The sequence below is a fragment of the Arachis ipaensis genome, chromosome B05 (genome assembly GCF_000816755.2).
Source record: "Arachis ipaensis cultivar K30076 chromosome B05, Araip1.1, whole genome shotgun sequence".
NCBI lineage: Eukaryota > Viridiplantae > Streptophyta > Magnoliopsida > Fabales > Fabaceae > Arachis > Arachis ipaensis.
Genome location: NC_029789.2, coordinates 18,135,170 through 18,148,963, shown reverse-complemented (window position 1 = coordinate 18,148,963; position 13,794 = coordinate 18,135,170). Strand labels below are relative to the sequence as shown.

The following is a 13,794-nucleotide window of genomic DNA, read 5'->3' as shown; positions in this document are numbered from 1 at the left end:
ATATTTATTATAATTATATTACAATTAACATTTAACGAATAATGCATGATTATACTAATTTAGAGAAATATTTTTATTATAATTATATAAAATCAATATTTAATACATTATCAACTAATAAAAGTGAGGTGTCAATTCCTCATGAATTCATTTTCTCTCCAAAATGAAAGTACTATTCTTTCTTCTAAATTTATTTTAGAAAAATATCTTTATTATAATTATATTACAATATTACAATTAGCATTTAATGAATAATACATAATTATAATAATTTAGAAAAATAAAATAAAGTCCAGTAATTTATCTTCCGACCGCACACGTGTATAGAATAACTTTTATGAAGGAGTCATGTATAGTAAATACGGTCGATGATTGTAAAACTGTATACTAACATTGATATAATATTATTTCAGGTATATGTTTTGCAGGCATCAAAGAAAAGTGTTGAGTTGTTTTTTAGTAGATTTAAATTATTCATTGTTTATTAGAGAATTTTATGCATTAGAATTCTCTAATAATTTATTATTTATTTTGAGCTAATTTTGATGTGTTCTTATTTGACAGTAAAACAACATATAAAAATTTGGAGAAAATGACAAATAGGTCCCTAACCTTTTGTCCTGTGGACATTTTCGTCCTTGACCATTGAAAAATACTTTTAAGTCCCTGACCTTCACAAAACTTGGACGGATTAGTCCCTCCGTCCAAATGCCTCCGTCAGGGACTGATCCGTCCAAATGCCTCCATCAGGGACTGATCCGTCTAAGTTTTGTAAAGGTCATGGACTTAAAAGTATTTTTCAATGGTCAGGGACGAAAATGTCCGCGGAGCAAAAGGCCAAGGACCTATTTGTCCTTTTCAAAAATTTGTTGATGGGTCTAAATATTATTAAGTTATTTATGGTCACATTGAGTATATATGTTTGATTTATTGAAGAAAGTAGATTACTAAAACCAATTAATAACTATTTAGAGTTAATATATTTAACACTAGTTTAAGAAAAAATAAATAATACATAACATGTTATATTTTTATTAATCAAATTATTATAATTTAAATTAATCTTAACAAAATAATTTAAAATTATAATTTCAATCTTATCACGTGCATGGCACGGGTTAATACACTTGTTATTATGTATATGTCACTTATGTGAATATTGATCTACTCAAAGAAAAATTTATATTTGGCCAAGTTATGTATACATATTAATAATATTTGAATTAATATATATATATATATATATATATATATATATATTATTTAAATGTTACATAAGGAAACTAGTAATAATTTGAATTATTATACCCACCTATTTTATAAAGATTTAGTTTTGAAATAAATTGATTGAACATTATGCTGCTAAAGTAACCTCCTTTGTGAAAATTGATTTATTTAAACTATTAGGGATATGATGATATGTAATTCATGCGAATATTGGTCAGCCCAAAGGAAAGTCTATATTTGGCCAAATTACATACACATATTCATGGTAAATATGTGTTTGGGTAACTAATTAAGAATAAAGTAATGCTTATTATTTATGCGGACAATAATCGGCCCAAAGGAAGTTTATTGTTTGGCCAAATAATAAGTATTGCACACCTTTGTTTATTTTTTATTAATTATGCGGTCAATAATCGGCCAAAAAAAGGTTATTGTTTGGCCAATTAATAGAAAATATATGCGGTAATAAATAGGTTGCAAAGTTTAAGTTTCCATGTGCACATTAAGTCGGTCCAAAGAAAGGCTTAATGTGTGATAGAAATTTTGACAATATTTGATTACTGCGATGAGAGTATCACTTACAGTTAATTTTTCTATCCAAAGATTGAAAATTAATGTTGTTCTAGATATCTCAATCTGGATTTTTTTCCATTATTTAACTAATGTTTACTGCATGTTCTTTTGTTCTAATCCAGAAACTATGACTTTAGCTACCAATGTTTCTGTACAAATTAGCAGTATTCTTATGCTGAATGGTTCAAACTTTAAAGTTTGGAAGGATACCGTGGAGATTGTCCTCGATTGTATGGATCTAGATATAGCTTTTCGAGAGAAGAAACCGACTTCCACTCCGGAAAACCTCAATGAGGTTAAAATAGAGAAGTGGGAGAGATCCAATCGAATGAGCATCATGATCATGAAACGCTCAATTCCTGAGGTGTTTCGGGGCTCAATTACTGAGGATAAAGATGCCAAACAGTTTCTAAAGGATGTTGAAAAATTATTTACTAAGAATGAAAAGGCGGAGACAAGTAGTCTTTTGAGCAAACTTGTCTCCATGAGGTATAAAGGTAAAGGGAACATAAGGGAGTGCATTATGGAAATGTCTCATCTTGCTTCAAAATTGAAAGCACTAAAGTTAGAGTTGTCTGAAGATTTACTCGTGCATTTCATTTTGATTTCCCTTTCTGCACACTTTGGACAATTCAAAGTGAGTTATAATGCTCTAAAGGACATTTGGTCCTTAATTGAGCTTATATCTCACACTACAAAAAATAGTGTAATTATCGACGACAAAAATCGACGGCCATAATTTTTGTCGATTTTTTTCGACGGCTTGTAGTCGATAAAATGAAAAAGAAATAATTAGAAATAAAATATTAAAATCGACGACCTTGTCGTCTATTATTTTGATAACTTTTTAAGGCTCTTCCTCTTATCGTCACATTGCAGACGGCCGGGCAGGCTGAAAATGTTTTTCTTTAAAATCGACACACAGGTCGTCTATTTTAATAATTATAATATAGACAGCTTTTCTTCTAAATGATCGAGATCTCTTTACAGAATTAAATGAAAGGTATAGATTTATTAAATAAAATAGACGGCAGCACTGTTGATTTTATTTTAATTAAAATCGACGAATTTACCGTCGATTTTTATCAACAAAAAATTATACCCCTTTACTTCCCGCGTTTCTCGTTTTACTTTTTTTCTTTAAAATCGACACACAGGTTGTCTATTTTAATAATTATAATATAGACAGCTTTGGTCGTTGATAATTTTAAACGATCGAGATCTCTTTTTGAAATTAAATGAGGGGTATAGATTTAATAAATAAAATAGACGGCAACATTGTTGATTTTTATTTTAATTAAAATCGACGCAGTTACCGTCGATTTTTATTAACAAAAAATTACTCCGCCCTTACTTCTCGCGTTCCTCGTTTCACTTTTTTTTTTAAAATCGACACACAAGTTGTCTATTTTAATAATTATAATATAGACATCTTTTGTCGTCGATAATTTTAAATGATCAATATCTCTTTTTAAAACTAAAAGGAGGATATAGATTTATTAAATAAAATAGACAGCTACGATGTTGATTTTTTATTTTAATTAAATCGACGAAGTTATTGTCGATATTTATAAACAAAAAATTACCTAAGGTAAACTTTCTGCGTCTCTCGTTTCGCTCAATTCCTGCTTACATTTTACCAGAAAAAATTAACTAACCCCAATTTGGGCTTCTGCATTTCACCAACCTTCCCTCTCCGCTGCCACTGTGCCGTCGTGACTCCACTACCTCCACGCCGCCATCGCTCTGTTCCTCCCGTGCCCGTCGTTGCTCCGACACACTCGCGCCGCTGTCGCTCCGTAATAAACGGCAAGGCGGTGCCGCTAACTATTAGATCTGAGATCGCGGAGGAAGTGTGCTTCCTCTCTCAAAAGTACGGCAAGGTACTCAATTCCGATCCCAATCCCAATCTAACCTACTCAAAATTGGGAATTAGAATAATGTAATGTGATGGTGTTGTTGCAGGTTTTGAGGCTGGCGGTGGTGACAGTAGGGAACAAGAAGGACTCATAGAGTTATGTGGGAATGAAGAGAAAGACATGTGCTGAATTAGGGATTAAGTCCTTTGACATTGACCTTCCCGAACAAGTTTCCGAATCCAATTTGATTAAGCAAGTTCACCAGCTCAATGTTAACCCTGATGTTCACAGTATTAGATTTATGTTACTTGTTACCATTCCAAACTTTTATTTTTAGCTCATGTTTGAGGCAAAAAATGTATGCAATCAGGTATATTGGTTTAACTTCCATTGCCAAAGTATATTAATGAAGAGAAAGTTCTCAGTGAAATCAGCCTTGATGAAGTTCTATATTGTCAATTACTTGTTCTTTTGCTTTTCCTCTTGTTGTTACTGCTAATATTTTTTTCCAACTGTAATTTGATTATTGTTTATAGAATTGAAATTATGAGTTATGCATTATGGAGATGCTCTGGTTTATAAAAAATTACTTAATTTTGGTTGATGCTCATTATTGAAATTTGGTGACATGAATGGTGATCCTATGATTTAAGTCTTAAAATATGAAGCTTGTAATGACATTTTTGGTTTCTTACTACTTTGTTCATCGTCAGGGCCTAGAGAGAAGCTCAATTGGAGTCTCAGATTTAAGATTATTTTGGGAACTGCCGAGTGACTTTGCTATCTTCATAAGGGATGTCAAAGAAGGATCATTCACAAGGATATCAAGGCTTCTAATATTCTTCTCTCTTGAGACTTTTGAGCCTCAGGTCGAACATCAAGAATCATCACTATGTATTTGTGTATAAATATATGTGTGTTTTTAACTTCAGAATTTCTTATGCTTCTAGATCACATTAGTTATATAATCTTAATTTTCTTCCTCTGATTCAATCTCCAGATATCTGATTTTGGCCTAGCAAAGTGGTTACCTGACCAATGGACTCACCATACTGTTTGCAAAGTAGAAAGCACATTCGGGTCTATACATTTATAACAAGTTTCTTAGTATATTCTTTGTAGATAGTAGTGTTCTTAATCCTTTGATTCTAATTTGTTGTCACTAACAGGTACCTTCCCCATAAATTCTTCATGCATGGAATAGTAGATGAGAAAACTGATGTATATGCTTATGGTGTGCTATTATTGGAGCTAATCACTGGAAGACAAGCTTTGGATAGCTCACAAAAAAGTCTTATCATGTGGGTATGTAATTGTCCAAATAAGTGATTATAACATTGAAAACTAGCATAGTCTTGTGCTAAGTGAAAACTTGGCAATTAAATGATTTGACTAAATTGTGCAGTTATTTTTAGGCAATGATAAATGATATATTCGCTCACCGCAAGCCTGCAAGAATTTTTGGAAGTGTTTTCTATTGCATGTTACTGGCAAGTTCAAATCTATTCTTTATTTTAATTAATCGATTGTTGGCTAATTGATTGGCAGGCATTGATGTTCTGGTTGAATTGAAAAAGTTGTTTGAGTTGTTATGCATATCTTGTGTTTGTTCAAATTACCAAGTGAGTTGGTTTGTTGTTTCTTTACATTTTAGGCAGGTTATGCTACCTTGGCCATAGGAACTGAGTGGATTTTTCGCCCCAAGCAAGAAGTGATCTCTCCGGTGCTTTGTAGTTACGATGTTCTTCTTTTGCTGTTAACATGTTTTTTCCTTGCATTGCTCTTGTTTCATTATCGAAATGAAATTTTTCTGTTGGGGAAAAAATGTAGCAAAATTTCAAAATTCTTTTACATAAGAATAAATTTTTAAAAAAGTAACATTATATAACAACCAGGGTAGAGGAGTGGGCAGTGGCCCTCTCTCTTTGAATAACTCTACCACCTCCGTACCAATTAACAGTAGATGTTTAATTGAAAGAAAGAATAAATAAATCTTAAATTAATGATGGTTAATTGAACCTCAAACAGACGATGTCACAGTTAATCCTAGTTCTCTAGTGGGTTCTTTGTTCTTGTTTGATATGCAACTACTAAATGTGTTTTGACTAATTACAACATATAATACAGTAATTTTTTATAATTTGAGTGAAGCCATTAAGTGGATACAGTGAAGTTTCACACTAAGGCCTTAAGGGATTGAATAATATATAGCAAGATTCCGAAACTATGCAGGGCAGGAAATATATACGAGGACATGTATTGCAGCACCATCACATATAAAATGAGGGGAAGAAAGTATATAAGACTATAAGAGGTCCCATTTATATCCACCAATATAATTTTTATATGTTGTTCCATTTCTCCATTCTACTCTTCATGTTAATTAATTAGCTTCTTCTTTCTTTCTCCATTGCACGCACCTCCTCAAGTCTAATGTTGATTCTTCTTCGCTCCACTCTTTACATATCCTCTTAGCTTAATTCCTAGCAAGTATAGGACTAGAATTTTTACATGCTTTCCTATCAAATATTTATTTTCTTAGTTGTTCAATTATTATTCAATACATACACTACTTTGGATATTTATTTGCATTAATTGTTTATTATTTTTTAAATAGAAAAAATAATTAAAAAATATAGCTATTAAAATCGACGACAGCGTTGTCGCTTTTTAAATTTAAAATAAATAATTAAATCGACGGCCATTGTGTCGCTTTTATTGAATCAAATATTGACAAAGGCAATGTCGATTTTTATATAATAATATCGACGGCAATGTTGTCGATTTTATTAAGAAGGCAAAATTCACAAACTCATATTATAGACGGAATTATTGTCGATTTTATATAATAATATCGACGGCAACGTTGTCGATTTTAGTAAAAAGGTAAAATTCTCAAACTCATATTATAGACGGAGATGTTGTCAATTTTATTAAATTATTATCGACGGCTAGGCAAGCCGTCGATTTTATTAGAATTTTATAAAATTGACAAGCTTAATAGCGACCAGCCATCTATTTTCTCGTCGATTTTTAATATTATCGACGGCCTAGCTGTCGATTTGACCGTCGATTTTAACAATGTTTCTTGTAGTATCACTGTGTGCAAGAAGAAGAGAGACTACAGCAAGATGAGACTGAAAGTGCTCACATGGCTTCATCTTCTCAGTATAAAAGAAAGCGTGATACTACTGCGGATGTGCCTTCTCAGCAGAAAAAGGCTAAGAAATAGGATCAAGTTTCAGCATATTTCTTCTGTAAGAAGGTAAGACACATGAAGAATGATTGTAGCAAATATGCCGCCTAGCGTGTAAAGAAGGTTATAATTCTTACTTTCGTTTGTTCTGAGGCTAGTTTAAGTTATGCACCTGTTGATACTTGGTGGGTAGATTCTGTTGCTACTACTCATGTAAGTATTACTATGCAGGGTTGCTTGTGGAGCCGACCGCCAAGTGATGTTGAAAGATACATCTATGTGGCAGACGGCAATATAATTGCAGTCGAAGCTATAGGAACCTTTAGATTATGTTCCACAAGTGAATTTTACTTGGATTTATTAAAGACATTTTATGTATCGTCATTTAGACAGAATTTGGTTTCTGTTTCTCGTTTGGACAAATCAGGTTATTTTTGTTCGTTTGGAAACAATAAAGTCAGTCTCTTCTATAATTCGAATAATATTTGCTCTGGTCATTTGGTGGATAATCTATATAGGCTTGACTTAAATTCCTATAATAATGAAATACTGCAAACAGGTACAAAACGAAAACTAAATGAGAATTCGACATCGTTATGGCAAAACGCCTAGGTCACATCTCTAAATAGAGAATTCAGAGGCTCGTGTTGGATGGAATTCTTGGACCTCTAAATTTAGCAGACTTTGAAGTCTGCATTAAGTGCATAAAGGGGAAAAGGACAAATGAAAGAAAATTAGGAGCCGAGAGAGCTAAAGATGTCTTAGAACTGATACATACCGATATATGTGGTCCATTCTCTACTGTCTCTTGAAATGGACAACGGTACTTTATTACGTTCATAGATGATTACTCTCGTTACAGGTATCTATATTTAATTCATGAAAAGTCCCAAGCCTTGGATGTTTTCAAGTCTTTCAAAGTTGAAGTTGAACTTCAACTTGGAGAGAAAATTAAAGCTGTCAAATCTGATCGTGGTAGTAAATACTACGGAAGATATGACGGTTTAGGTGAACAACGTCCCGGGCCTTTTGCTCTTTTCTTAGAGGAGTCTGGTATTATTCCGCAATACACCATGCCAGGCAAACCTAGCATGAATGGTGTTGCAGAGCGAAGGAACCGAACTCTTAAAGACATGGTGAGAAGTATGATTAGTCATTCTTCCTTATCTGAATCACTCTGGGGAGAAGCCTTAAAGACCGTAGTGTACATCCTTAATAGGGTACCAAGCAAAGCAGTTAACAAAATTTCATATGAAATTTGGACTGGGAAAAGGCCCAGTATAAAGTATTTGCATATTTGGGGATGTCCAGATGAGGCGCGACTTTATAGGCTGCATGAAATAAATTTTGACTCAAGAACAATTAGTTGCTAATTTGTTGGTTACGCTGAGCGTTCATGGGGGTACAAGTTTTACAATCCTGCATCAAGGTCTATTTTTGAGACGGAAAATGCGAGATTTCTTGAGGATGTTGAGTTTGGGGGGGGAAGGAAATTTTAGAAATGTTGCTTTTGATGAGGATTTTGTAACTGACAATGATCAGGTCCTTGTGCCTATTATTGTTCAAGATACAGTTACAGTATAAGAGCATAATGAGAATCCTACTGTAGATCCAGTTACAGTATAGGAAAATAATGAGAATCCTCCTCAACTCCAACCCATACAGCAAGCTCAATAACCTCAAGAAGTGTCATTAAGGAGATCCAATAGAAAAAGAGAAAATTCATCTATGGTCTCAAACAAGCTTCCCGTCAATGGTATCACAAGTTTAATTAAGTCATTACCTCATGGTTTTGAGGTAAATATTATAGATGAATGTGTATACCGTAAGTTCAGTGGGAGTAAATACATATTTTGGTCTTATATATTGATGACATTCTACTTGCCAGTAACGATATAGGCTTGTCGCATGAAACTAAGAAATTTCTATCGAACAAATTCGAAATGAAAGATATTGGTGATGCCTCTTTTGTATTAGGAATCGAGATACTAAGAGATTGCTCTCAAGGTATTCTTGGATTATCACAAAAGAACTATATCGAAAAGATTTTAAGTAGATATGTCATAGAAAGTTGTAGACCAATAGACACGCCTGTAACTAAAGGAGACAAGTTTAGTCTCAAGCAATGCCCCAAAAATGATCTTGAGAAGACAGCAATGCATGATAAACCTTATTCATCAGTACTAGGAATTTTAATGTATGCTCAAGTCTGCACACATCCCGATATATCATTTATAGTGGGAATATTGGGTAAATACTTGAGCAATCCGGGCATGATCATTGGATAGCTGTTAAATGCGTAATGCGTTGTCTAAAGAGAACAAATGATTACATGCTTATTTATCGGAGATCAGAAAATTTGGAGATCATTAGGTACTCTCATTCCGATTTCATGGCATATGGTTGCGAAACTTTGTCACTGAGCTTCGTATAGTAGATGACATTGAAAGGTCATTAAAGATATTTTGTGATAATAAGTCAGCAGTACTATACTCCAATAACAATAAGAGCTTGACAAAATCGAAGCATACAGATATCAAGTTCTTAGTTGTCAAGGAGAAGGTTTAAGAAAAATAGATTTTCATAGGACATATAGGAACAGAGTATATGCTAGCAGACTCATTAACCAAGGAATCGATCCCTAAAGTTTTTTATGAGCACACTGCTCGGATGTGTGTCAATATTTGTGATGCCTTGGTTTAGTGGGAGTTTATTTTATGCTATATGTCCTATGACAGATAATTAAATTATTTTTCTGCAGAATTAAGTTAATGGTTTATTTCATGTTATGTGAAATGTTCATTTTGCAATATTTGTATTGTGTTTGATCTCAATAAAGCTTTAAAGTTGGACCAGCTGGAAATAGACATGCATGAGATCACTTGGCATGTATTTTCCATATTACTCATCCAAATTTGATCTATGTCGTTAAGTACATTAGGATGGTGATTGTTGTGGTTTAGTCACGACATTAATGTGATAAAAGTTGCGGTAGTTCCATACCTAATGTATGAGACGGACCAGATTGTTAAAGTAATGAGAGAAATAACATTCAGATGCGCCATAAAGTTTATAAGATGTGATTATATCAGGAAAGAATATATGTATAGCCTAGGTGGGAGATTGTTAGGAAATTATTTATTTTCCTAATTTATTTGTGGGCAATACATATATTAATTATAGTCACAAATTATGCTATTTCAAATTAAATGACTTATATAAAGGTGATCTCATTTATTGTTATAAATGCTAAATTGAATAAGTCATTATTACTTTTGATTTGGAATTAAATGAGAATAAAATCGGATATTATCTTTTGTTCTTTAGATAAATTATCTTTTGGATTTTAGATATATTATCTTTTGGACTTTAGATACTATTTTATTTGGGTTTTAGGGTTTAATGGGTGTCATACTCAAATATAAATAGGCCTTAAGGGTTTCGGTCCCCAAAATACCAAAGCCGCTTTTGTTGCTCTTTTCCCATCAAAAGAGTCACAATTCAGCTGCCTAGAGATACAGAAGATTTTAGTTGAGGAAGATCGAAAGAACCACAAAACTGAGTCTTTCCATCAATTTCAAGTACGCTTCCGCATTATAATATATTTTTGGTGATTCAATATAAATCATCTGGGTTAACAAAAATTAATTTATTCCAACATATGATACTATGATGTATGTATTTATGCATTAGGGTAGATGACCAATAAACTTGAGTTTTTTTATATTTTTAAAAAAACAATAAAAAAAAAGAATTATCCAAAATCATTTTAAAAATTTCAACACCTAACAAAATAAAACATCCGAAACAATTAAAAAAAATTTTAAATTTAAACAAAAACATTTAAAATTATTTAAAAAATATCCAAAACCAAAAAAATATAAAATATAAAAAAGAAAGAAACATCCGAAACGGCATCATTCTTTTTCGCTGTCCATTATGTCACAAGTCGCGGTGGCGGGTAGCAACAGCAGCGACGTGCGGCGACCGTCGGCAGTTGGATGCGCATCGGTTGGCTTTAGGAGAGAAGGACGCGGCATGCAGCTGACGAATAAAGGGGTGCAACATGCGGCGGTGTGCGGCTGTCGTAGAGAAGCACGGCGTGTGTCTGTAGAAAAGAGATAAGGGTTTGTGTGGTTGTTTTTCTACTGTAAATAAAATTTGTTTTTTACGCCCACAAAAAATACGCACCCTCCTATTCTAACCCATAATGCTCCTACGATCTCCCTCTCTTGATTTTAATACTTTTGATTGGAAGCTTGAAAATGGTATGAAACCTAAAGAAATGAACATGGAGGATGTTATTGGAGGAAATGCCCTTAGAAAGAAAGATCCATTCGGAGTTATTCCAGTCAAAATTATTAATTAAATAAAATAAATTAGCCTGCCAGAATGCATATCTTGTTCATTGTAAGATAGTTAATTACTATGTAATGTTTGTAATCTTAATAAGTGTTGTGAAACTACAAAACACTACTGTTTGTGAAATAGTAGAAAAATAATTAATCTTTATCATATATGAGTTGGCAAAAGATTTGATAGCCCTATAAAGTTTGGATTTGGTTCATAACAAAATATGTTTTTTAAATTTTTTAATAATTGTTAAATAGTTTTTATTTAATTTTAATTATAAATTAATTTTTTATATATTATTTAATTATAAAATTTATTTTTTATTTTATAAATTATTATTTTATTATTTATCTATTTATTTATTAATAATAAAAAATTAAAATAATAATAAATTAGATCTTTTATTAATCGTAATAAATATTTTATAATTTTAATTGATCATATTGTTAGAAATTCAATTGATTGAATGTACAAATTAATCGATTGAAATTCAGGTTTTTCAAACTTCAATTGATTGAAATTGATACACAATCGATTGAATTTTACAAGGCATGTGGAGTTTTTCTTATTCAATCGATTGGTCATATTACCCAATCGATTTAAGTCTTTAAAGCAATATAGATTTTCACAATTCAATCGATTGGTTGTGTTACCCAATCGATTGAATTGTGCAATACGTTACGCTTCTCTAAATTGTTCTGCTTGTGATTATAAATTATTATTTTATTATTAATCTATCTTATCTTTAAAATTCTATATTCAATTTTTAAGTTTTTATTTTGATTTAGATACTCTAATCTTATCTTTCCTTTAATATTAAGATTATAAATTGGTGAATAATCTATCAACAATTATTCAATGCTACCATTAGAATCGTTTATCAATATGATTGATTATCAATTTTTCATTGTTTTTGTTCATTGTTTATCCATCTACTTAATATCCAATTTTCTCTGTTGTTTATCCATCTTTTTAATATCCAATATTTATTCATCATTAATTGATAATCACGGTTGGCGATAGAGATCCAATCGATTTTTTCACTGTAGTGTTTAGAAAACAATTCATTGTTTTGATTATAAAATTGAGATTAGTCTCTAGTTTTGTAATTTTTTGTTTCGATTCTTTATTCATGTAATTGATTGTGTAGTGAAAAATATTTTTTTTTATCTTTTAGTAATGGATTTTTTTCTGAAATAAAATAAAAAAATTATTATTTTTCAAAATCCAATTTTTCAACTTTAATCTTTCAAATGAATTTTTTTATGCAGAGCAAAGCTAACTTTACTTCAAATGCTAAAAAAATGGCTAACTCATTATTAATCTTCACCATAAACAATGACAACCATTATAGGAGTACACATAAATAAGTCTTATTTTTATTGAAAAAAGAATAATATTTTTATTTATAATGAAAAAAATTCTTGTTAAATATATTAAATACGGTTTATTCCCATGTATCTATGTATTTCTCAAATTGCTTTGATGATTTCAATCGACTGGATAATACGACCAATCGATTGAACAAAAAAACTCCACATGCCGTAAAAAATTCAATCGATTGGTTTGTGCATCCAATTGATTAAATTTCTAACAAACACGATTTTTCCAATCCAAGATCAATGATAAAATTACAATCGATTAAAATTACAAAATATTTATTACAATTAATGAAAGATCTAATTTGTTATTGTTTTAAGGTATTAATCCCTGTCAAAAAAAAAAAAAAGGTAAGGTATTAATGCAAATTACCTTTCAATGCCCATTCAGTGATGAGGCCCATAATTTAATACAAAATTGAGATACTAACTTGGCCCAAAGTTCATTGGATTGGCCAATGTAGAGTAACTATAAAAGGCCCAAATTTAAATTAAGAATCCACCAATTCGGAAACGTGAAGGAGCCCTGTGAGTGTGACAAAGAGGTAGGGACACAAAAATAAACATTACACATTTACGTTCACCAAAAAAAAGGTTACAGATTTATTCTTCTTATGAAGAGAAAATGACAAAAATATGTATAAACAAATTATAATTTGTTTGGTGAAGTTTGTGAATGACGCAAGGCACTCCATCTTCTCAATGGCGAAGTTTCGCAAAGCCACTTAAACAAATCAAGCGTGGAGGGTGGATGAATGATGATATTGTTTTTATTTAATACTTTATAACAAATTTCGTTAAGTATAAAATACGGATTTCAGATATTTATTTATTGGTCATGGGATTTTAGATCATCACAGAAGCAATTAAAAGGCGACAATGTAGTTCGAGGCCGAATAATGTCGTATTAAACCAAAAATTCCATGGAAGGAATCAAGGAAAGAAGAGAAATATAAATTAAGTTAGTCTAATAATTAGTTCATTAGTCCATTTAAATAAATGTCAAGAATTCAAATTCCATCTTGTGTATACAGAAATTTATTAGCTAACAATAAATTTTTAAACAAAAATTTCAATTTGCGACAAATTAGTCCTTAACTTACCAAATCGAAAGATATTTTGAAGCATGTACAAAATAGAATTTGAGACTCCAACATTTATTTAAACGCAATAGTAAGTTAATCACTAAATCAACTCAAATTTTTAT

General features: G+C 31.4%; 2 protein-coding genes across 10 annotated transcripts; both read left to right on the top strand.

Moving 5' to 3' along the window:
* Nucleotides 3,386–5,551, top strand: LOC110271812 (receptor-like cytosolic serine/threonine-protein kinase RBK2). Of its 9 annotated transcripts, none has more exons than XM_021123256.1 (7): nucleotides 3,386–3,673; nucleotides 3,766–4,029; nucleotides 4,373–4,528; nucleotides 4,660–4,739; nucleotides 4,829–4,964; nucleotides 5,075–5,149; nucleotides 5,314–5,551. In XM_021123256.1, exons 2-7 carry the CDS (start codon nucleotides 4,000–4,002, stop codon nucleotides 5,527–5,529), a joined length of 693 nt encoding a protein of 230 aa, XP_020978915.1. In that variant the 5' UTR covers nucleotides 3,386–3,673; nucleotides 3,766–3,999; the 3' UTR covers nucleotides 5,530–5,551. The 9 variants fall into 9 exon arrangements, 6 of the variants coding, with proteins under 6 accessions (XP_020978915.1, XP_020978916.1, XP_020978914.1 ...); XM_021123257.1 differs by having other exon boundaries at nucleotides 3,391–3,683; nucleotides 3,766–3,949; XM_021123255.1 differs by having other exon boundaries at nucleotides 3,391–3,683.
* LOC110262764 lies at nucleotides 6,552–7,329 on the top strand. The gene is made up of 2 exons (XM_021103474.1): nucleotides 6,552–6,924; nucleotides 7,087–7,329. Exons 1-2 carry the CDS (start codon nucleotides 6,578–6,580, stop codon nucleotides 7,151–7,153), a joined length of 414 nt encoding a protein of 137 aa, XP_020959133.1. The 5' UTR covers nucleotides 6,552–6,577; the 3' UTR covers nucleotides 7,154–7,329.

Bases quoted from the DNA above. Each gene is read 5' to 3' on its own strand.
- LOC110271812 (XM_021123256.1), top strand. From the start codon at position 4,000: ATGTTTGAGGCAAAAAATGTATGCAATCAG. The intron at 4,030-4,372 runs GTATATTGGTTT...GTTCATCGTCAG, and splicing joins CAAAAAATGTATGCAATCAG to GGCCTAGAGAGAAGCTCAAT. The intron at 5,150-5,313 runs GCAAGTTCAAAT...TTTACATTTTAG, and splicing joins TTTTCTATTGCATGTTACTG to GCAGGTTATGCTACCTTGGC.
- LOC110262764 (XM_021103474.1), top strand. From the start codon at position 6,578: ATGTTGTCAATTTTATTAAATTATTATCGACGGCTAGGCAAGCCGTCG. The intron at 6,925-7,086 runs GTAAGACACATG...ATTACTATGCAG, and splicing joins CATATTTCTTCTGTAAGAAG to GGTTGCTTGTGGAGCCGACC.